The sequence below is a fragment of the Pteropus alecto genome, unplaced genomic scaffold, assembly GCF_000325575.1.
Source record: "Pteropus alecto unplaced genomic scaffold, ASM32557v1 scaffold76, whole genome shotgun sequence".
Classification (NCBI taxonomy): Eukaryota; Metazoa; Chordata; class Mammalia; order Chiroptera; family Pteropodidae; genus Pteropus; species Pteropus alecto.
Genome location: NW_006443138.1, coordinates 31,858,540 through 31,882,182, shown reverse-complemented (window position 1 = coordinate 31,882,182; position 23,643 = coordinate 31,858,540). Strand labels below are relative to the sequence as shown.

Here is a 23,643-nt window from a genome sequence, read left to right as displayed (position 1 = left end):
GCCGCTATGAAAAAGTTTTGAAGTTCCTCAAAAAATTAAAAATGACCCAGGAATTTCACTTCTGGGTATTTATCTGAAGAAAAACAAAACACTAATTCAAAAATATATACCCCTATGTAAGTTTACTGAAGCACTATTTACGATAGCCAAGATACGGAAGCAACCTAAGCCCCCATCAATAGACAATTGGATAAAGAAGAGAAGAGGTACATATATACAACGAAATATTACTCACCATCAAAAAATAATGAAATCTTACCATTTGCAACATGGACCTAGAAGGTATTATGCTAAGTGAAAGAAGTCAGACAGACAAATACCATATGATTTCACTTATACATGAAATCTAAGGAACAAAATAAACGAACAAACAAAACAAATACAGACTTGTAGATACAGAGAACAAACAAGTAATTGCAAGATGGGAGGGAGGCATGGGGGGCTGGGAGAAAAAGCTGAAGAGATTAATAAATACAAATTGATAGTCATGAGGATGTGTAGTCAATAATATTGTCATAACTATGTATAGTGCCAGGTGGGTACTAGACTAATCAGGGGGATCACTTCATAAATTTTATAAATGTCTAATCACTATGCTGTATACCTGAAACTAATATAAAACAATATTGAATGTCAACTCTAACTGAAAAAAAATGTGGGTTCTGTGTAGTTGGTGAGTTGATGGTCTGTCCATCTATCCGCCTAGTTGGGAGTCTGGCTGGCTGGTTAGAGTGCTTGTGCATTCAAGGGTCCTTGTCTGGGAGTCCATCTAGCTAGTTGAGAGTCTGTCTGCCCACCTTGGGGTGGGTCTGGCTAGCTAAGAGGATGCCTGTGTGTCTGTTCAGCTGGGGATGTTTATATCTACCCGCGAGTGTGTCTCGTTAGGGATCTACCTGGCTGGCATCTTGCTACCTAGCTGAGGGGCAGGGATGTGAGGGGTTAATGGTCTGTCAGGTTGTTTGTTGGTTGGTCTGGCTGGAGATCCAGCCCTCCAGCCATGGAATGCCCCTCTGAAGGTCTGGCTATCTAAGGGTATGGCTATCTACCTGTTCAGGTTGGGGGTCTGTCTGCCTAACTGAAGATCTTTTTACTAGTCTGTCTGAAATTGTTACCAAACTCAAAAAAACCAGGAACTTGAGTGTCGATGTTATAGAAATGAACACTGAACTCAGAATAAATTTGAGCAGATAGTTTATTAGAGAGACTTGTGCACAAGGGAGCATGAAGGAGAAAAAATGCTCGCTAAAGGCTTTTTGTGACAAGATTATACAGGCTATCAAAAAGTGGAAAGGGGTTCAGGAATGAGGATGTGATGATTCCTGGTCCTATGATGTCTACCACGTAGTCATCAGTTTCAAGGTTGTCACAAGATGTTTTTTCCACAGTTAATGGTCCCTGCTGAGGCCCTGCAAAACAAAGGCTAATGCAAAAATGTCTGTTAGCCTTTGTATTTTAAATGACCAGTCCTAAATTGCAGACTTAAGATATTACTGGTTTCTTCCTCAGAGGCTGCGGGCACTGAGTTAAACCTCAACTGGCATGTCAGTAAGGAGGGAAGGGGTTCAGACCACAATTAAAAATGGAAAATGAAGTCTCAGTTTTAGATGAGATGGAACTTCCCTTCTTTTAGCTATTTTATAGTAACTCAAAATTAGCCTGCTTGGTTGTTGTCATGCCTAGCTTGGATCTATCTGAATGGTGGGGGAGTCCATGAGTCTTCCTCAGGGTCCATCTATCTCTCGGGTGTTAGCTGAATGTCTGAGATGAGCTAGTCTATTATGTGGTGATGGAGACAGTCTCCAGAAGTCCATCCTCCTCTTCACAAATGTGGGGTCTTTGGGGTTGGGCCCATTCCTGATGTTCATTCTTGAATCTGCTCAGTGCAGCCTCACCAGCCCTTATCTCCCAGCCACGTCCTCCAGCTTCAAGGCTTGAATGCTATAGTCGCTGGCACAAAACCCCCACATTTCCCACCCTGAGAAATTTTATTTGGATCCAGGCCCAGCATTCCCATTCCCAACACTTCACACAGCAGAGCATGGCGGTCAGCAGTTCAGGTGCCCACATGGAGAAGCAGACAGGCCGGGGGCGACGGGGGTAGCATTCACACACGGGTCCATTCGGCAGGGGGATCCCGCGGCCCTTTAGGCTTTCCAATGCGCAGGTTGAAGCCTGGGAGAGGAAGGGCACCGTGGGTCTCTTGAAGAAGCCAGGGTGTGGAGCGGTAGGCAACTCGAAGAAAGCCATTCCCGAGCCTCCAGGGTCTCCTGGTTCACTGCGGCCCCATTCACAGGACTCTGAGGGCGTAAATCCCATGCCACTATCCCTAAACCCTAAATTCCTGAGTCAGTCCAAGCTGCCGAATCCCAGAGACTGAGGCTTTGTCTAACTTACCTAGCCCTCCGGTCTGAGAACCATCGGCCACGTCTTCGTAGGCGCCAGGCCCAGCAGGGCTGGGGTCAACAGGAACTGCGGGCAAGAAACCGCAGCCCACGCATCAGCTCCGACTGCCAGTGGAGTGCCAGACCAGCCTAGGGCAGAGACCACCTCCAGGGTTGGAGAAGGCTGGCGCGCGGGGCCCAGCTCAGCGGGAGGGACGAGCACCGAGGGGCGCGGCCAGGTTGGAGATCTCCGCCCAGACCCAGGGCCGTAGGTTTGGCCCGGAACACTTCCGAGCATGGCCAGTAGCTGGCCTGCGGGGCCGAGGTCCAGCAGGATGGGGTCCTGAGGAGCAGGTGGGGGCCGGCCCTTCCCAGCCCCGCTCCCGGGGGCGGACCCACTCACCGCTGCCGGGCGGCGTCCCCCGCAAATCTTCCGCTGGCGCCTCCAGCCGCTGGGCGCGCGGCGTCACTTGGCTGTAGAGCGGCGCCTCTTCCGCGCCGCGAGTCCCAGAGCCCGACCTGGTTACCGCCGGGGCCCCTCGCTTCTGCACCACGGCGTATGTGTCGGCCATGGCGAGAGCCCGGGGCGCGGGCACGGAGATGCTCCTTCAGTTGGGGAGGCGGGGAGGAAGTGAAACCGCCGAGCGGAGGGAGGGCCGGGTGAGGAGCGCGCTAGGAGGGCAAACCACGGGCTTCCTTTCCGCCCCAGGCGGTGCACAGTTGCGGAAAGGGGCGGGGGGAGGGTCAGGGGAGAGAGGAAGGGGTCTCTGGGTAAGGGGCTCTCGTTTCCGTGTCCCCGGCGCCCGACAAGGGAGATAGATGAAGGATGGAAGGGGCCAGCCTGGCGGGGCAATGGGGCAGGGTTTGGTATTGAGGGGTGGTCATTTCTGCCTAACTGTTCATTGGAGAAAAGAATGAGGAAGTGGCATCTGAAGAGGAGGAAGGTATAGCCTCAAAATGGAGAGCCAGTCTCGAGGAGGTGTAATTTGTGCTGCAAAGGAGGGTTCAACTCTGTGTACGCAGCACTGGCCTGACAAGTGGGTAGCATCGAGAAATATTTGCTGAATTAATGAATGACCGGGGCAGCTAGGAAAGAGTTAACATAGGAAAGCAGGGCTAGTGTTAGAAGCCGACTTAGAGGCAAACAAGGGATGGGATCTCTGGGATTAAGGGTCGTTTTAGGGTGGGCTCCCACAGCTCAATTCAAAGAAAGAGCCAGTGAATATTTGGTGAATGGAACAAGGAAGGGGCAGGTGTTTCGAGGGTGAGAAAAGGATTGGCCTCCAAGCAGGAAAAATTGTAGAGAAGACTGAGGGGGCTGGAGCTGGGTACCTGAGGACCCCGCCAGGTGGGCGGGGCATGGCTGGAAGGGCCAGGGAAGTCCAGAGGGAGAGGGCATCCTCATAGAGTGGAACACAATTGTGGGAAAAGGCAGGAGGGGAAGGGCATCAGGCTTTAAGGAAACTAGCCAGGCTCCTGATGGAGATCACTGTGGGCTCTAAGGGGTAAGCTGAAGAGGGGACAGTCTGATAAGGGAGCAAGGAAGAGGTCAAAGGTAGATACAGTGAGTCAGTCCTTGCCTCCAAAAGGAGGCCAGGGGTAGGATGTGCAATGGTAGTGATCACAGACCTGTGCTCTGGGTCCTGATCTGAGGGTGTTGGTGGATGGAATAGTGGGAAGGGGGCCTTGGTATCTCCTTGAGGTTCTGAAAATGGAGGCTGGCATTTTGGAGTGCTAAGAAGAACATCTGAGCCACGGTGTGGTACAGGAACCTGTACTGCTCCTGGAGGGGGAAGAAGGGTCATCAAGAAGTGAAGACAAGAGAAAGAGGAATGTGTCCTTGGAAGGAGGAGTCTGAGCTCACACCTCTGTCTGCACAACTGCAGGCAGCTGCTTCCGCATCTCGACCACATTGAAGAGGCTGAAGTTAGGTGGGAACATCTGGGGCAGAGAGATGAGGCCCATGAGCAGGCCCTTGTGGGCAGGGGACTGCACTACAAAGGCACACACACGTGCCCTCTTCATACCTGGGTTAGGAGCAACAGTCTCACATAATCCACGGAACACAGGACACCTGTTTGCCCACAACCCGTGCTAGAATGTGAGGACCAGAGCAAGCTCAGGTAAAGCCTGCCCATAACTCCTTTTAAGTGGGCATTTGGGGTTCGGGAGCCCTGATGGTGGATCCCCTGTAGCACCTTTTGATTCCCAGAATCCCTAGATTATAATTTAGAAGGAAAAACTTTTTAATTGCTTACATTTGTTGAGTATCAACTCTGTGCTTACTCCCCAACAGGCAGTCTGCCGTCAATAAATGCTAACAATTTCAGTTGATGCAGTGAGAGCAAGTATGGCCTTAGGTTGCTCAAAATAGGCATGCAAACTGCAAAGAATGGCTCCAAGCCTCCATACTCCACTCCCAGTCCCCTTTGCCTCACCAGACTCCTATAAAGCCCATTTCCTAAACCTGCAGTGGACACAGAGGGGCCTGGGGCCAGATCCCTGGAGGTGATGGTCTTCCTCTACCATGGCAAGCACGTGGTCAGGATTGCTGGGTACACCTCTGTCTGACCAGTATATATTGTAGTTGGTACACAGAATGAGATTTCTGAAACAGGAAAAGTGGAGCAAAGAATTTAAAAAAGAAAGAAAAGCATTTATTGGGCACATATTAAATGTCAGGCCTGGTTCTAAACATCTTCCTTTTAAATGTAACAGATAGTAGCTGAGGAGATGGATACTACTGCTAATGTCCATGTTACAGATGAGAAAACAGACAGGAAATAGCTCTCCCCATGTAGAAGCCTCTTCCTTCCCTTCCAGTACCTTCTGGAAGGTGACCTGAAGGGTTCTGAGCATGATGTCTGCATTTAGCCAGGTCTCTCATCTGAGGATGTAGGGCAGGTGGGAAGAGGAAAGAGAACAAACATCACAAGTGCCAAAGACACATTTACAGAAAACAAAGCATTTCTGATTAAAAATCAAATACAACATATTTTTAAAAGATCATGAGCCCAAACATCCCCCATGGCTTTTGTGAAGGAAACATTTAACAGAGGAGAGAAAGAGGAACCATGATTAAAAACGCAAACAAATTTACAGTAAAAATTAAAAACTTTTTTTCTTTGGTTCTAAAAAGTTTTATTGTATTTATTAACTACCAACTGTATGTATATTCAGGTAAGAGATTTTCCTGAGTTCTTTTGAAACAGGAAGGGACATAAAGATTTTAAGAAACTAACCGGGCACATTTATATTTACAGATATAACAATGATCATAGTTAAAATGCAAAAGCAAGGCATATATTGAGTGCTGAGTGTTTGGGCCTTTTACACCCAGCCCAAAAGCTTTCCACTCTGAGAATCTTACATGAAAGTTCCCAGAACATCCAAGATGCCATAAAACAGTTTCCACCTCTGCCCCAAAACATCCAAGATGCCAGAAAACAGTTTCCACCTCTGCCCCAGCTCACCAGGGTTATGCAGAAAAGCCCAATCTGCAGTGGCTTCTGTTCTTGGGCCCAGTAATGCTTACGCTTTTTCTACAAAAGGCAAGGGAGAAAGGACAGGGAGTAAAGAGGGGGAGTCTGCTTCCCAGTTCCAATATATCAATACCCCCACAGGACTCCAGGCCTTGCAGGTGGAAAGCACAGGCAGCTACAGCTCTAATGAAGGCCAGAGCCTCGTCAATTTAAACACAGAGACTCAATGTCAACTTGAGTTTCTGACTATGCAGAAGAAAGACAGTCCAGAATATTCTCCTGTAAGCTACAAAAAAAATGGACAAAATATGAGCTAGTATTTCCAGACATTGGACCACAGGCATTGCAGGACTATGATCACTGAACAAAGAGAAAGACATGAGTCAAATCCTATGACCACCCCCAGCTTATTGCCAAGAGGCAGTCACTAGGCTGCAGGACCCAGAGAGTCCAATGATCCCCACTGAGTTGATGGGAGGCCAAGGCAGCTAGAATTTTAAGGGCAGAGTCCTGGAAAGAAAGAGCTATGCAAACAAAAGCAAAAAACTCCAGAAGTCTACATAGAGGTCCCTCTGAGTCTTTAGCTGAATAATAATCTGAGCACACAAAATGTGAAACGCCACAAGGCAAGGCAAGAATAACTTTCCATCAAAGAATAATAACTAGAGACCTGGAAGATGAACATTTCCTAGAGCTCGCAATGGGGCAGAATTTTCTCTCCAATCAGAGTGGAAAGACCTGATTGATTATTGGGAATATTCAGTAGAGAACCCAGAAGAACCACATATTAGAAGTAAAACAAAATTAGTTCTAGAATAAAGGCTACTCTAGACCTGTCCTACAAAAGCTTAAACCTTAAAATGAGCAAACATCCAAAAGTTGCTTAACTGCTTCCAAGAAAAGGGTCCAACACTCTTTGAAGGAAGACAACAAAATCCAGCACGCACTTGTGTAAAATTTAAAATATCAAACATCCAGTAAAAATTTACTAGACACAAATAAGCAAAAAAAAAAAAAAAAAAGTGACACATAAGCAGGAGAAAAATCAGTAGAAAAAGACCCAATAGAGATGAGGAAAGAAGCAGATAAAGACCTTAAAACAGCTTTCATTAATAATATTCACTATCTAATATCAGATTGGACACCAGAAGAAAAGATCAGTGAACATGAAGACATAACAATAGAAACTATTCAAAATGAAAAAGACTGAGAAAAAAATGAACAGAGATAATCAGTTACATGTGAAAATATATCAAGTGGTCTAATGCATGTGTCCAGAAGAAGAGAGAGGGGAGAACAGAAACTATATGAAGAAATAATAGCTGGAATTTTTTTCAAATTTGATGAAACTATGAACCCACAGATCCAAGAAGGCCAGTGAACCATAGGGAGAATAAACATAAAGAAAGCCACACCAAAGCAGATGATCAATTGCTAAAAAAAAGAGTGATAAAGAAAAAATCTTAATAGCATCACATAAAACAAGACACATTACATACTAAGTGTGAGCAAACAGGACAAGAATAACAGCATAATTTGTCAGAAATTACAAGCCAGGGGATAATGGTTTGACATCCTAAAAAGTCTGAAATAATAAAAAAAAAAACTTTCAGACAAAAGCTGAGAATTTATTAAAAGAAAACCTGCACTATGAGAACTATTAAAGTAAGCTCTTCACACAAAAGGAACATGATACTCAATGGAATATGGGTCTATACAAAAGAATAAAGAGTAAAGAAAAGGTAAAAATGTGGCTAAATATAAAATATATTTCTCATTTTTAACATCTGTAAAAATGATCTAGCAAATTTTACCACACAAGGAAAAATTAATAGCAATATTTCACAAACTTTTCCAAAAAAGTAGAGAAGACGGAACATTTCCCAGCATATTATGAGGCCAATTACTCTAATACCAAAACCAGACATAGTGATCACAAGAAAACTACTAACAACTGTCTCCTGAATATAGACAAAAAAATCCTCAACAAAATACTAGTGAAGGATTATACAATATGACCAAGTGGGGTTACCCCCAGGAATGGAAAGTTGGTTCAATATATAAAAATCAATGTCATATACCATATTAATAGAAAATAAAACAAAAACACATGATCATCTGAATAGATGCAAAAAAAAATTTGGGGACAGAATCCAACACCCTTTTATGATTAAAACACTAAAGAAACTAGAAATAGAAAGGAAATTCCTCATCCTGATTAAAAAACCCACATGTACAAAAAAAAAAAAATACAGCTAATTTAATAATAGTGAAAGACTGAATGATTTGCTCTGAAGATCAGGAACAAGACAAGGGTGTTTGCACTTTCCAATTCTGTTGAACTTTTTACTGGAAGTTCTAGCCAGTGCAATTAGGAAAAAAAAATGAAGGAAGGAAGGAAAAGATGGAAGAGAGAAAGGAAGATAGCAAGGGTGGGAGGGAGGAAATCCAGACAGGAAAGGAAGAAGCAAAACTATCTCAATTTGCAGACAACATGATGTTATACATAGAAAACCTTAAAGAATACACACACACATAAGCACACAATTAGAGCTAATAAACGTGTTAAACAAAGTTGCAGGATATGAGGTCAATATGGAAAAATCAATTGTATTCCTATTAGAGAAAACTATTCGGTTTGCAATAAGCAACCTGAAAATGAAATTAAGAAAACCACTGTATTTACAACAACATCAAAAAGTATAAACTACTTAGGAATTTAACAAAAGTGCAAGGCTTCTAAACTAGACACTATAAGACATTACTAAAAGAAATTAAAGAGGACCTAGATAAATGGAAATACATTCATGTTCATGGATTGGGATACAGTATTGTTAAGATGGCAATACTTTCCAAATTGATAGATTCAATACAGTCTTTATCAAAACCACAGAAGGCATTATGAAGATACTGGCAAGTTGATAATATTAACATCAATAAGTTAACATTAATAGATGTGTCGTGGATACCCAAGACCACCTCAGGTTTGATGATTCACTAGGACTCAGAGGACTCAACATAAAGGTGTACTCACGGCTATGATTTATTACAGTGAAAAGATACAGAATAAAATCAGCAAAGTTAAAAGGCACATGGGGTGAAGTCTATGGAAAACAAGTTGCCAGCTTCCATGGGTCCTCTTCCAATGGAGCCACACAGGATGTACTTAATTGCCCCAGCAATAAGTTGTGACACACCTGTGAAACGTCCACAGGAAGCTTATTAGGGGCTCAGTACCCAGAGTTCTTGCTGAGGTACTTTATGTGATATATAGGCACCCTCTGATTAGCAAAACTTGTACCAAAGCAAAAAATGTACCAAAACTTTGGACTCCCAGAAGGAAAGCAACTGTTTACATAAACTATATTGCTCATATAAACAGGTTAGGCACAGTGAGCCTCTCTTATTAGAAATCCAATTTCCAGCCACAAGCCAACTTTGCAGGAAGGCCTTTTTAAACATAAGCAGTTATGACTGCTTTGTGAACTCTTTTTTTGTACAGTAAGTGACTTAGAATAGGCAAAACAATCTTGAAAAAGAAGAACACAATTGGAGGACTCACATTTCCTGATTTCAAAACCTACTATAAAGCTACAATAATCAAAACCATGCAGTACTGCCACGAAAATAGACATATCAGTCAATGGCACAGAATTGAGAGTCCAGAAATAAGTCGTTACATTTATTGTCAATTGATTTTCAACAAAGATACCAAGATCATTCGATGGGGAAAGCATAGTCTTTTCAACAGATGGTGCTGGGACAACTGGATATCTATATGCAAAAGAATGAATTTGGACCCCTACTCATACAATGCACAAAAATTAATTCAAAATGAACCACAGACCTAAATATAAGAGATAAAATTTTTAAATACTTAGGAGACACATAGGAGTAAATCTTTGTGACCTTTGGTTGGACAATTATTTCTCAGATACAACAACAAAAGCATAAGCAAAACAATAGATAGACTGGAATTCCTCAAAATTAGAAAGTGTGTTTCAAAAGACACTATCAAGAAAATTGGAAGACAATCCACAGAAAAGGAAAAATATTTGTAAATCAAATACTGATAAATGACTTGTATCCAGAACTCTTGCAACTCAATAATAAAAAGACAAATAACCCATTTAAAAAATTAGCACAGGATCTGAACAGATATTTGTCCAAAGAAGACATACAAATCCAAAAATAAGAACATGAAAGACTACAAGGAGATACCACTTCCCACAAATTAGGATGGCTAATAAAAACAAAAACAGAAAATAACAAGTGAAATGGTACAACCACTGTGGAAAACAAACAAACAAAAAAATTAAACACACACTTGCCATATGATCCAGCAATTCTACTTCTAGGTATATACCCAAAAGAAATGAAAACAAGGAATTAAAGCAGATACTTATATGACAATATTCATAGCAGCATTATTTATAATAGCCAAAAGGTGGAAACAATCCAAATGTACAACAGATGAAAGGATAAACAAAATAGGGTATATACATACAATGGAATAGTTTCAGCCTTAAAAAAGAATGAGGTCCGATACATGCTACAACACGGATGAACCTGGAAAACATAAGTGGAATAAGCCAGACACAAAAAGACAAGTATTTTATGATTTAACTTAGATGAAGTACCTTGAACAGATAAATTAATAGAAACAGAAAGCAGAATAAAGGGTACCAGGAGCTTGGGGAAGGGGAAAAGAGAGTAAATGTCAAATGGGTACAGAGTTTCTATTTGGGATGGTGAATAAGATCTAGAAATTGATAGTAATGATGGCTGTACAACATTGTGAATGTATTTAATATCTTTGAATTGTACAACTGAAGTGGTTAAAATTTTATGTAATGTATATTTTACCAATTTTTTTTTTTACTATTTTTTAAAAAGATGATTAAAAACTACTTCACACCCAGTAGGATGGCTATAATAAAAAAGACAGACAATAACAAGTGTTGGTGAAGATGTGAAGTAACTGGTACCCTTAAACATTGCTGGTTGAAATGTAAAATGATGTAGCCACTATGGAAAACAGTTTGACAGTTCTTCAAAATGTTAAAAATAGAGTTACCAAAATGACCCAGCAATTTCACTTCTAGGTATATACCCAAGAGAAATGAAAACATATTTCTACGTAAAAACTTGCACACAAATAGCAGCAGTATTCATAATAGCCAAAAAAGCGGAAACAGCTCAAATTCTACAAATTGATTAATGGATAAATGCGGTAGATCCATTCAGTTGAATACATTATTCAGCAATAAACCAAGTGAAGTATTGCTACATGCTACAATATGCATGAACTTTAAAAACATTACAGTACATGAAAGAAGCCAATCACAAAAGAGAACACAGTATATGATTCCATTTATATGAAAAGTCCAGAGTAGGCAAATCAATAGAGACCAAAAATAGATGAGGGGTTGCTTATGGTGGAGGTTGGTGGGAAATGAATGGGGAGGGACTGCTAATGGATACAGGGTTCCTTTATAGGGTGATAAAAATGTTCTAAAATTTATTGTGATGGTTGCATAACTCAGGAATACATTAAAAATAACTGAATTGCACTTTAAATGGATGAATTGTATTTCAATAAATCTTTTTTTTAAAGAAAATCTATAGCAAAAATAGCAGTGTATTATAGAATACATTACATATTTAGAATTAAAACCTATGACAATAGCATAAAGCATGGAAAGGGAAAATCAAAATATGCTTTGTTAAGTTCTCACATTTTACATGAAATGGTATAATATTATTTGAATGTAGACTATGGTAAGTTAAAGATTTTTTGCAAACTCTAAAGATACCACTAAGTACATAGTACAGATATAAATAATAAGTGAATAACGATTATGAAGTAGATTCATAAAAATTCTCAATCTAAAAGAAGACAGAAATAAAGAGTGGAACAAAGAACAGACGAAACAAATAGAAAACAAATAGCAAGATGGTAGATTTAGATCCGACGTTGCCAATTACATTAAAGACTAAATATGCCAATTAAAGGCAGAAATCGTCAGAGTGGGTATAAAAGAAAGTCCCTACAATATGCCACCTACAAGAAATACACACTAAAAATAAAGATGAACATAGCTTTGAAAGTAAAAGAACGGGAAAGTATTGTTTTTTATTACGCACACTCTAAAGAAATTTAAATGGCTATATTAACATCAAAGTACATTTTAGAAAAAGGAATAATACCAGCGATAAAGAGGGACATTACATATTGAAAAAGAGATTGACTCATCTCATCAGAAAGACATAATCTTAACTGTATATTATAGTTATTCAAATATAGAATTTTAAAATTCCTGAAGCAAAAACTTAAATGAAAAAATAGATAAATCTTAGAGTTGGAGATTCCAGCACTCCCCTTTCAGAGGAAACAGCCAAGGAACAGACCCTGAGGCTGAGCAGTCTCTGGCATGTCTGAGGAACAGCAAAGGCCTGAGTGGTTAGAGTGGAGCAAGTAAAGAGGAGAGAGATGGAAAGAGAGATGAGAGCTAACAGGGAAGCCACAGTATACAGGGCCTTACAGTCTGAGGTGGGGAATGAGGAGGGAAGACCAGCAGGAGAGGGGCTGCCAACACTGGAAAGATGAGTCGTATGAATAAAAGGGGGAAATCAACAATTAATGAGAGTAATAGTGGGCTTTCAACAGAGCTACAGTGTGGTCCTTGAGTCCTGGGATCAGAGAAGAGCTAGCAAGATTTCTCTTGCCTCCCCCTACGCAAGGACATGCATTCTGGGGGCTACGACACCTACCCTCCCATTTTCCATTTCTCAACATGCCATCAGGATCACCTAGACAAGAGGGATAACCAAAGAGGAAGGTGATTTAGGTTAAGGGCTGGGAAAACAGAGCCAAGGGTGGGCCTCACTTCACCCACCCCCAAAGCTGACCTAGACCTCAAACTCCCAGACCAGGTGCCAGAAGTCTAGCAAGGTGTGAGGCAGGGGTCCCTGTGTGGCGATGTAGGTCTGGCTTCCATCTATGCCCTGGTAGAGGCTAAGTTCACTACCAAGATCCCGCTGTTACCCCACCATGACCTCCCCTTCCCTGACTCCTGGCCAACCTTAATGAAGTTGCCATTGATGTAGTCACCTTGTCCCTCTTGGAGCAGGGAGAATATCACTTGTGTCTGATCATCTGCCATCGGGAGAGGTGAGAAATGTGGAATTTGGAGTTGACAGGAGCATGGGGTGTGGGGGCAGTGCACCCAGCAGGGACACCACCAAGGTGCTCTGGTGGGCTACACCCCAGCCAGGCTTGGGGAGGGAGCACCTAGGGGGTGGTGGTGACAAGGTCTGTGGGGTGGGGGTGGGGGGAACAGAGTTGCTCCCCCCAGAAGCCCTGACTTATACAGCAGTATTTCTTTGTAGCGGTTCTTCTTGAGGTTTTCTGATTGACTACCAGCCTCAGTGGAGCACATGCTGCCACCCTTCCAGGCGGCTGAGCGAGTCCTGATATCCTGGTCCAAGGCACCGTGAGCACCAGGAAGGAGAGGAGGAGAGGATCCAGGTCAGATTTCTCACAGGGATACAAAGCCATGGCCTGTGAGAGGCGAATGCAGGCTCCAGATAGCACAGAGCCGGGCTCACTGTAATGATATGATAATAACAACAACTCAGAGTACCTTCCTTGTGCCAGGCTCTGTGCTAAGAGTGCTGAAACATCACAAGGTCCCTCCGAAGTGGGTACTATTATTGACGTGGCAGTGTGCAGGTGAGAAAGCTGAGCCACCACATGCTTGAGTGACTTCTCCAAAGTCTGACCCCGGACGTGGCACAGGGTTGAACTCAGACCTCTCAGCATCTACCCGCTATAGACTCAATTGATGTTACACTGTAAACAGTGATTGTGATATATTATGTATTTAATATAACAAACAAGATACGAGATATGTGACAATATACAATGTTGTGAATTAATGTATAACATTCATGTAATGAGATACTGTAGGAACTTTTTACTGTTAAGATTATTATAATTAGCGAATAGCATATTACCATCATCAACAGGTATTCATAGTCATGATGATAATAAGAGCTACTAAGCCACCAGTGGGTGCTAGCCACCATTCTAAGTGCTTTACTTAATGCCCATCAGGTCATTTAAGCCCTGGTGGACATCCTAGTATAATTGGTACCATGATTGATATTTCTATTACACAGATGAGGAAACCAAGGCCTAGAGAGGCCCAAAGATCCCTCTGAGTGATGGAGGTTGGCATGCAGAAGGCTGGCCCTGCTCACTGCCTACACTCCCATATAGCGGATCCTCAGCATTGCTCACTGCCCCAGACTGGATGGAAACCTGGATGGGCATGACACCTGGTGGTGTTATACATTTATATCTAGTATGCACATTTTCATATTGAATAAATTTTATATTTTGTACTTATTGTACATTTCTCATATACAATATCTATTTTTAAATTTGTGTAAACTATTTAGATTTATTTAAAACTTTATCACATATTTTATATTTACTTAGGAACTTATTGAATAACTTATTTTATAAATTATAGTTATATATGTCATATTTATGTCTATTCTATAGTTTTATAGTTTGTAAATTATAACATATTTTTATATAATCACTATATATTTATATTAAAATTTGATAAATTTGGTTACCTATTTTTATTGTACCTAATGATTAATCATTTATTATACATTTATATATACTTATATATATGTTCATCAAACTTTTTATTGTACATCACGTTTCTAAATTTGATATGTACGCTAACATGTGGTTTACATATTTGCATGTTTCTATATGTTATACAAGTTATATTTACAACATCTAATTTTTTGTAGTAAACGATGCCGACGATGCTAAATTAGCATTCTTAACGCAGGGCTTGCACTACTCCATTGTAATGTTTAGACTATTTATAACTAGATCCTACAAAGTGAGCGCTCAAGATGTGCTTACAGCTTTTACCCACACCAGTTACTTAATCCTCAGGCCAGTTTGGTCTTTAAGGTTCGATTTTTGCCTAAAAAGAAACCGAGGCCAGAGGGGATGAATAATCGCCCCCGGGCCACAAAGTAGATCCGCGCCCGGCGCCCACACACTTGCCTCAGCAAGGCCTCGCGGTTCCTCTTCCCCTGACCACAGGAGTGAGTGACCGCCGGCCGCGCCCACTCAGCCGAGCAGCCCGAAGGGTCCGGGAGCGAGACCCGGGCGCAGGGACTTGAGGGGGCGTGCAGCCCGTCCCACTCGACCGTGGACTTTTTCCTCTAGGGGCCTGAGGGCAGAGGGCGCGGACAGGGATAGAGAGAGACAGAGACGGAAAGAGAGAGCTGGCCGGACGTCCTAGGTCGCCCACTCACGTAGAACTCGCCGGCTAGGACCGCCCCCTCCCGGCCGCCCCGCGCCTCCAACTGCTCTAAGATGCTCCGCGCCGCATCCAAACTGCCGCTCATACTGCAGCTGGCCAGCCGGGTCCTGTGTGGCAGCTGTACTTTGCTCTCCCAGACCTTGCAGACGCTGCTGGAGGTCGAGGCCTCGCCTCCGGTCTCACCAGCCAACCAATGGAAGCGCGCAGCGACCCTGGCCAATGGCATTCTGAGCTGTCCCAGCCCCGCCCACAGATTCCCGGACCCAGAGGGCAGCAAAAGCTCTCGGTCTTCGTAGACTGGGCCGGGCCGGGGAAGTGAGTCCAGGCGCTGGGGCTTCCCTATATTTTATGGTCGCCGCGCTGGCTGAATCTTCACAGTCCCATGAACACTTCCTCTCGCTTGGACCTGGGATCCGCGCCCAGGACCCACTTTCCTTCTAGTGCCTCGGCTGGGTGGATGGCCGTGCGCCCTCTCCCGGCTCCCCCACCGGGTCTCCTGGAAGGTAGGCTGCGTCCGGGTCTGAGCCAGGACGGAGGGGCGGCAACTGTGAGCGGAGATGGCCGCCGAGAAGGAACTGTACACAGCTCCTGCCTCGGGGACCCCGGGTGGGGAACATACCGTGCTGTGCGCTCAGGCATGGTCCAAAGGCAGTTGGAGAGGTAACCGCGGAGGGAAAATGGCACCCGGGCACCCGCTATGTGAGAAAGACCTATTGGAAGCCGATGCTCCTGAATCTGTGTATTTCCTGAGGGTCTTTTTTCTGGGGGTGGGCTAGGAGGAGCTGAGAGTGCCAGGATCCAGTCCAAATTTAACGATCTCAACCTCCGAAAACGTGCGGGGAAACTGAGGCCCTGGAACTATGTTCCAGGGGACAAGGTGTTCTCAACACTTTTAAAGAGCTTCCCTTTTTTTTTTTTTGTCTCCACACCCCCGTCTTCAGAAAATGTGCAGGAAAAGGCCAGAGGACAGCTGCTTCCGGAGTCACCAAGGGGAGGCTGGAAACAGCAGACAGGACCTTAGGGGCGCTGGCCAAGAACTGCCCTGGGTAGGTGAGCTGGCCCAACCCCTCACCCGGGTCACAGAAGGACTTTCGGATGGCGGATGTTATTGGAGAAGGGTGTCTGTGGAGTCCAGTTTGAAGTTCCTGGGGTATGGAAGGGTGACCAATGGGGTGAGGTATAACTTAAGCCATTGAAGGGTCAACAGGGTCATTGGTTCACGTTGTGGATTTAATGAGAGTTATCAGAATGCTGTTTAAGTCAAGGATGAACAAACTTTCTAAAGGGGCTTTGTTCTGTCTCTGTCCCAGCTATTCAGCTCCTCCATCACAAGTGTGGAAGCAGCCATAGGCACTATGTAAAGGAATACATGTGGCTGTGTTTCAATAGAACTTTTTTTGTGGGTACTAAAATTTTAATTTCAGCTAATTTTCATGTTATGAAAAATTCAGTTTTTCTTCTCCGTGGTCTGCAGGCTGTGGTTTGCTTACTCTGGTTTAAGTGACTGAGAGGTCAAAGTGGATCAGTGGGGATGTTTCATTTATTGAGTTATTGGGAATCACTGTGGATTCCGTGTTTATCAGTTTCATCTTTGAGAGTTCAAAGGTGTTCAGTGGTGATCACTAAGGATGTGATCATCAGTGAATTCATCAGAGGCCAAAAGGAGTTCCTTGGATATTCAAGAGGACTGTCCGTGGATGTTAATGGCAGTCACTGGGAGGTCAGGGAGACAGTGAAAGTAACTGAGAGCCCACTGAGATTTGGAGTGTTAGTTTAATTGAGGGAGTCAAGAGAGTCAGAGTTCACCGAGGGCTCTTAATCAGGTCATAATAGTGAATGTCAGTGGAATCACTGAGATTTTGTGGAGAGTCATAGGTTGTTGGAGACTCAGAGATGCAGGATACACATGTATCTGTAAACTTATGAGAAAATATAGAGGTCACTGGAGGAGTCATAGAGACTCCTGCATCTCTGAGTACTCATAGATACTAACGGCAGTCATTCAGGACTAGTGGGTTCCAGAGTAAGTGGGGAAGTCCCTGTGGGAACATGAAAGGTCTTTGTGGACCCTGGTGGTAGATGCCATTGGAGGTCAACAGTCACTGCAAGCTGATGGCATATGGGGACCGAGGCAATATTGAGGAGTCAGTAGGTCATCCATATCATCCATGGTAGTGACTGGGAGGCAGGGAGGCTGACCTGGAAACTGGGGTTTGGCTAGCTGAAGATGTTCTGTCCAACTAGGAGTATAGGGTCTATTTGTCCAACAGGTGGGTGTATTTGTCTGTCTACCTGGCTTGAGGGTCTATTTAGCTGGCTTGAGGGTGTGTCTATTCAGCTGGCTTAAGGGATCTCTATATCCTGCCAAGGGCCTGGCTTTCTCACAATCTGAGGTCTTTCTTACTGGAAGAGGTTAACCTGTCAAGCTAAAGTTCTGGCGGGCTAGCTGACTAGGTAAGTGAGGTGTCTTTCCACTGGGGTAATGTCACTTTGTCTAGTAAGGAGGTGGTGGTCTATCTGTCCATAAGGGATTCTGTCTTGGTGGGATGCATGGGTAGGGGGAACGTTCATGTGTCTAGCCACAGGTCTTTCTAGATATCTGGCTGGGCATCTTTCCATTTGTCCAAGAATATGTCCATTTGTCTTGCTATCTGTCCTGCTAGGAGTCTATTTTTCTCGCAGGACTCTGTCCATCTAGAAGTCTGTCTCTAACTAGGGATCTTTTTTGCCTATCTAGCTGGGATCTTACAGCCTGTCAACATAAGTGGCTGAGGCTATAGCCTACCTGTCAAGCTTCTAGCTACTCTGGATATTTGTCTTTCTGGCTGCATGTCCATCCTCACTTCATGACCCCCATTTGCTGTTTAACCTGCCTGCCCTCCTAACCATCTCTCCACATCTCTTCAAACATTCAAACTCTACTGGCTTGCCTTCCACTCAGTTCAGCCTGGGTATGGGGGATGGGAAGATCCTCAAGACCTCATCTCACCAGCCCCTGCATGCCCCACCTCCCTTCTCCCAGAAGCCTGCAAGCTGTTCTTGGGGACGTGGTGCTGCTGGTGGCCCTCTTGTTCACCCTACTGGCTGCAGTCCCATGCAACAGGAACAGCTCGTATGACCCTGCAGATCTTGAACACCCTGATGCCCATATGCCACATGCCAATTTGCCACCTGCTTGCCTGAATGCTTGCTGAACTGGCCACTCAAGAGAGCCATGTGGAATGGGTGCTGGAATGTATTCAAAGATGCTTTCACAATGCTGTGAGGAACGCAGCCTGCCTTGATGTTGCCAAGGAAAAAATCCTAACTTTACAGTGGAGAAACCTAGAAGATACCACCTTAATCTGAGAAGCTTGTGAAGAGATACTCTGAGACTACTGACGTCCCTACTATACAGTTCCCTGCCTTCCTTTGGTAGGCCAAAAAAAGGCAGAAGAAATTTGAAAAAAAATTCTCCCACTGCTCCACTCTGTTAAGAACCTGCAGGCTGGTTGTAGGCTACTGACCTGTTGGCCCATCCACAAATCTGGCATTCAGCAAATACAAAAAATGTTACTTTCCAGTTACAAAAGGCAGCCTGAGTCCACCTGTGATTGGAGCTGCCTTTGGGAGGGCTTTTGTTATAGTCTCCTATCTCTTCACGGGTTCTGGGTTTCAGTGTTCCGAATGGAAGATTCCCTCCTGGCCCTTTTCTGGAAAAAAGGTCAGCAGCTCAGAGCTGGGTGAAGACAACCCATGAAAAAAGCCACCCTACTCTTTCTTGGTCCTGCTGCCAGCCTCTACCACCCCAGCAATTTGTGGAAGCCAGATTCTACCATCCTTAAGATGTTCATACCAACTCCTCTTCAGGCTGGCCCCACCTCTTCCAAGGTGGAGACAGGGAATCCTCATCACCCAGAGAAAGTTCCAGGTGGGAGCACATGCTTTTGGAGCCAGTGGCAACCCAGCCCTGGCTCTCTGAGCTGATACCTCAGGCTCCTATGAAATCCAGGCAAACGAATAAGCTGCTAGCATCCTGGAGTCTCTGGCCAGGCTGCCCTGTGTCCTGGCTTACAGTATCTACACGCGACTTTAGCCCTATAATCGGGAAACTGAACACAAAATATTTAAAATAATGTATTTGGAATATGTAATACATAAAATATATATTTGGAATAATTTTTTTAGGTGTGATAATGGTGTTTTTATTGTGTCCTTATCTTTGAGATATATATATATGGAAACATTTATGGATGAAATGATATGTCTGGGATTTGCTTCAAAAAAATGAGAGGAGTAGATATAATAAATGGGATGAAGGAAACTATGAAGGAAACTATGAAGGAAGCTATGAAGGAAACAAGGTCAACAGAGGTGGGCTCATGGACTCACACTGTACAGTCTTCTCTGCTTGTATATGTTAAATTTTACACAATTAAAAGATTTAAAACAATCAGGACCGGGAGATCTTTGGAAACATGGAAGAGTGAGAGACATCCCCAGATCTCTCCCCTTGAAACAACAAGCTGAACATCTAAAACTCAACAAAAAACACCCAAATTGCACACTAGCACATTTGAGCGTGGGATCTGCGCATAAAAGCTACCACAGGTCAGAACCCCAGGTGTTGGTCGGTGGACTGAGAGAAATAAAGAAGCTGCCTCTCGCAGCAGCTGGAGCTCCCTACAGGAGGAGGGGGAGGGAAGAATGAGCAGCAAATTCATGCAGCGAGTTCTCTGAACAGCCCTGCCTGGCCAGCTGGCTGCAGGACTCAGTCATCAAGGCAGAAAGCAGAGAAGCGGCCAGCAGAGAAACAACAGTTCATTTTTACCGACCGTGGTTGCAAAACCGAGGCTGAGCCACAGCCCCCCAAACCCCAACCCAGAGGGCTCCTCCCTCTGAGACCGAACACTGTGAGCCCCAGGGGAATCTGAGCAAACACTACCAAATACCCTCCCTCATACCCTGTGAGACCGAACACTATGAGCCCCAGGGGAATCTGAGCAAACACTACCAAAACTGTTGCTAACACTGACAGGGACTGAAACTGAGGGTAGCAAGCGTGATTAAATACCTATCAGAAAATAAAAAGGCATTTTTAAAGCTTTATATAAAGCAGGGATCCAAGAGGCTTAGACACCACCTACTGGAAAAGCTCCTTCTTTGCAACAGGCTAAAGGACACCTTTATATAATAAATATTCTTTATGGAAAAACAGCAGAATGCATTTCCATTAATGCCTAGGTGGCAAAATAGTCTATTAAACACCATGAACAACCAAGGTGACAAGGCAACTCAGAAAGAAAGAGAAAAATCTCCAGAAAATAAGCTTACAGATATAGAAATATGCAACTTAAATGACAGAGAATTCAAGATGGTACTTCTGAAAAAAAAAAACTCAGTGAGTTCTGAAATGGGTAATATCAATAATTTCAGGAATTGAAAAAACACCTAGATGAGCAGAGCAAGGAGACTGAAACTCTTAGAACAGATCTTCTAGAGATTAAAAAAAAAACACTGCAGAGTTGAAAAATGAAACAGCAAGCTTGGGAAATAGAGTCGACCAAATGGATGAAAAGATCGGTGATATTGAAGACAGAAATCTAAAAATAAATCAGAAGGAAGAAGAGAGAAACTGAAGAATGAAAAATAATGAAAGAGAAAGTCAAGAACTAGCTGATACCATCAGGAAAGGAAACATAAGAATAATGCTCATTACTGAAGGCGAGGAAAAAGAGCAGGGACTAGAAAGCATTTACAGACAAATAACTGACGAGAATTTCCCAAATCTAAGGAATGAGCTGGAGCTTGAAATTCAAGAAGTCAACAGAACACTCAATTATTTCACCCCAAAAGGCCTTCAACAAGACACACTGTATTAAAATTATCAAAAATCAACAACAAAGACAGAATTCTCAGGGTAGCCAGGAAGAAAAAAATGGTAACTTATAACGTTAAACCCATTAGATTATCCTCGGACTTCGTAGCAAAAACCATACAAGCCAGAAAGGAATGGAATCAAATAATTAAACTATTAAGTGAAAGAAACTACCAGCCTAGAATAAGTAACCAGCAAAACTCTCCTTTAGATATGAAGGAGAAATAAAAACTTTTCCAGACATACAAAAATTGAGGGAATTTTCCATGAGGCCTGCACTACAGGAAATACTGAAAGGGGTCAGTTCACCTAAAACAAATTAACAAAAAAAGAAAAAAATACATAATTAGGAGTAAAGTGATTATTGGGCAAATAGAAGCAGAGGAGTGCAAACCTTACTAAGAACAGGGCATTATAAGCTTAAATAAGAACAGAACTGTCATAACAAGATAGTAATGAACGTTCAGCACACATACGGACAAACTGAGATAACAATGACATAGGACATTCTCAAGGACTGACCACATACTAGGACACAGGGATAGCCTCAATAAATATAAGAGGGTTGAAATCATATCATAATGCTCTGAAACTAGAGATCAACTGCAAAAATAAAGTAGGAAGAACCACAAATACATGGAGATTAAAAAACTGCTGAAGAATATCTGGGTCAGAGAAAAAATAAAAAGGGAGATCAAGAGATACATAGAAATGAATGATAATCATAGTACAACATATCACAATTTTTAGGACACGGCAAAAGCGGTCATAAGAGGAAAGTTCATATCATTACAGGCCTATCTCCAAAAACAAGAACGAGCCCAAATAAACAACCTAACACTTCATCTTAAAAAACTAAAAAAGAAGGAACAAATGAAGCCTAAAGTCAGCAGAAGGAAAGAAATCGTCAAAATTAGAGCAGAAATAAATGAAAACAATAGAAAAAATAAATGCAACAAAGAGCTGGTTCTTTCAGAAGGTTAATAAAATTGACAAAGCCCTGGCTAGACTCACTAAAGAAAAAAGCGAAAGGACACAAATAAACAAAATCATGGATGAAAGAGGGGAAATTACTACTGATATCGCAGAAATACAAAGGATCATGCAAGAATACTATGAAAAAGCATATAACACCAAATTTAATACCTAGAAGAAATGAACCAGTACTTAGGAAAAAAACCAACCTTCATAGACTGAATCAAGACGAACTGGAAAATCTAAATAGACTGATCAGCAGTATGGAAATGGAAACAATCATCCAAAACCTACCAAAAAGTAAAAGTCCAGGACCAGATGGCTTCACCAGTAAATTCTACCAAACATTCAAAGAAGATTTAATACCTATTCTCCTCAAACTCTTCCCAAAAATCAAAGAGGACTCATTTTTGAGGCCCATATTACTCTGCTACCAAAACCTGGTAAAGATAACACAAAAAGAAAACTACGGACTAATATCTCTCATGAACAGAGATGCGGAAATCCTAAATAAGATACTAGTGGTCCAAATACAGCAATATATTAAAAGATTATACACCACGATCAAGTGGGCTTCATCTCAAAGGCACAAGGATGGTTTGAAATACACAAATCGATTAATGTGATATGCCACATAAACAAAAAATAAGAATCATATGATCATATCGATAGATGCAGAAAAAGCCTTCAACAAGATACAGCATCCATTTATGATCAAAACACTTAACAAAATCGATACAGAAGGAAAGTACCTTAACGCGGTAAAGGCCATATATGACAAACTCTCAGCCAACATTATACCTTCCCTCTAAGATCAAGAACAAGGCAAGGATGTCCACTATCACTACTGTTATTCAATATAACGTTGGAGGTCCTAGCGGTGCAATCAGACAAGAGAAAGATATAAAAGGCATCCAAATAGGAAACGAAGAAGTCAAACTGTCACTATTTGCGGATGATATGATTCTCTATACAGAAAACCCTGACAACTCCATAAGAGCACTACTAGAAACAATAAGCAAATACAGTAGTCTCCGGACACAAAATCAATGTTTAAAAATCCATAGCGTTACTATACTCTAATAATGAAGCATCAGAAAAAGAAGTGGAAAAAATTGTTTTGTAATTGCAACAAAAAAAATAAAATACCTTGAAATAAATTTAATGAAACGTGTGAAGGACCTATATAATGAAAACTGCAAGACCCTATTAAATGAGATTGAAGAAGATACAAAGAAATAGAAAGATACTTCATGTTCTTGGAAGAATAGAATCAACATAGTTAAAATGACCATATTACCTAAATCATTATACAGATTTAATGCAATCCCCATCAAAATCTCGACATTTTTTAAAGAAACAAAAAATCAAATCATCGGATTTGGACAGAAGCACAAAAGACCCCGAATCGCCACTCCATCCTGAGAAAAAATAACAAGGCTGAAAGAATCACTGTGCCCAACTTCAAATTATATTACAAAGTGACAGTAATCAAAACGGAATGGTATTGGCAGCAAAACAGACACACTGACCAGTGGAACAGAATCGAGAGTCCAGAAGAAAACACATATTTATACGGGAAAATA

General features: G+C 42.6%; 1 protein-coding gene and 1 long non-coding RNA gene across 3 annotated transcripts; one reads left to right on the top strand and one right to left on the bottom strand.

Annotated features, from left to right (window-relative positions):
* Window positions 1-1,174: 1,174 nt before the first annotated feature.
* On the bottom strand, window positions 1,175-15,310 carry PTPN18 (protein tyrosine phosphatase, non-receptor type 18). Its single transcript, XM_006923920.2, is given in 17 exon segments — window positions 1,175-2,172; window positions 2,395-2,469; window positions 2,785-2,987; window positions 3,714-3,802; window positions 4,075-4,164; window positions 4,248-4,322; window positions 4,409-4,475; window positions 4,849-4,956; window positions 4,958-4,989; window positions 5,208-5,263; window positions 5,839-5,923; window positions 12,638-12,676; window positions 12,776-12,871; window positions 12,949-13,022; window positions 13,176-13,180; window positions 13,241-13,344; window positions 15,218-15,310. Coding segments are annotated over 17 exon segments (1,359 nt in total). The 3' UTR covers window positions 1,175-2,104.
* A 168-nt stretch (window positions 15,311-15,478) lies between these two features.
* LOC102889284 lies at window positions 15,479-19,387 on the top strand. 2 transcript variants are annotated; one of them, XR_001517936.2, is made up of 3 exons: window positions 15,479-15,728; window positions 16,167-17,679; window positions 18,248-19,387. It is a non-coding gene; the product is annotated as an uncharacterized LOC102889284 (long non-coding RNA). The 2 variants fall into 2 exon arrangements; XR_001517935.2 differs by having other exon boundaries at window positions 16,167-19,387.
* Window positions 19,388-23,643: the final 4,256 nt, after the last annotated feature.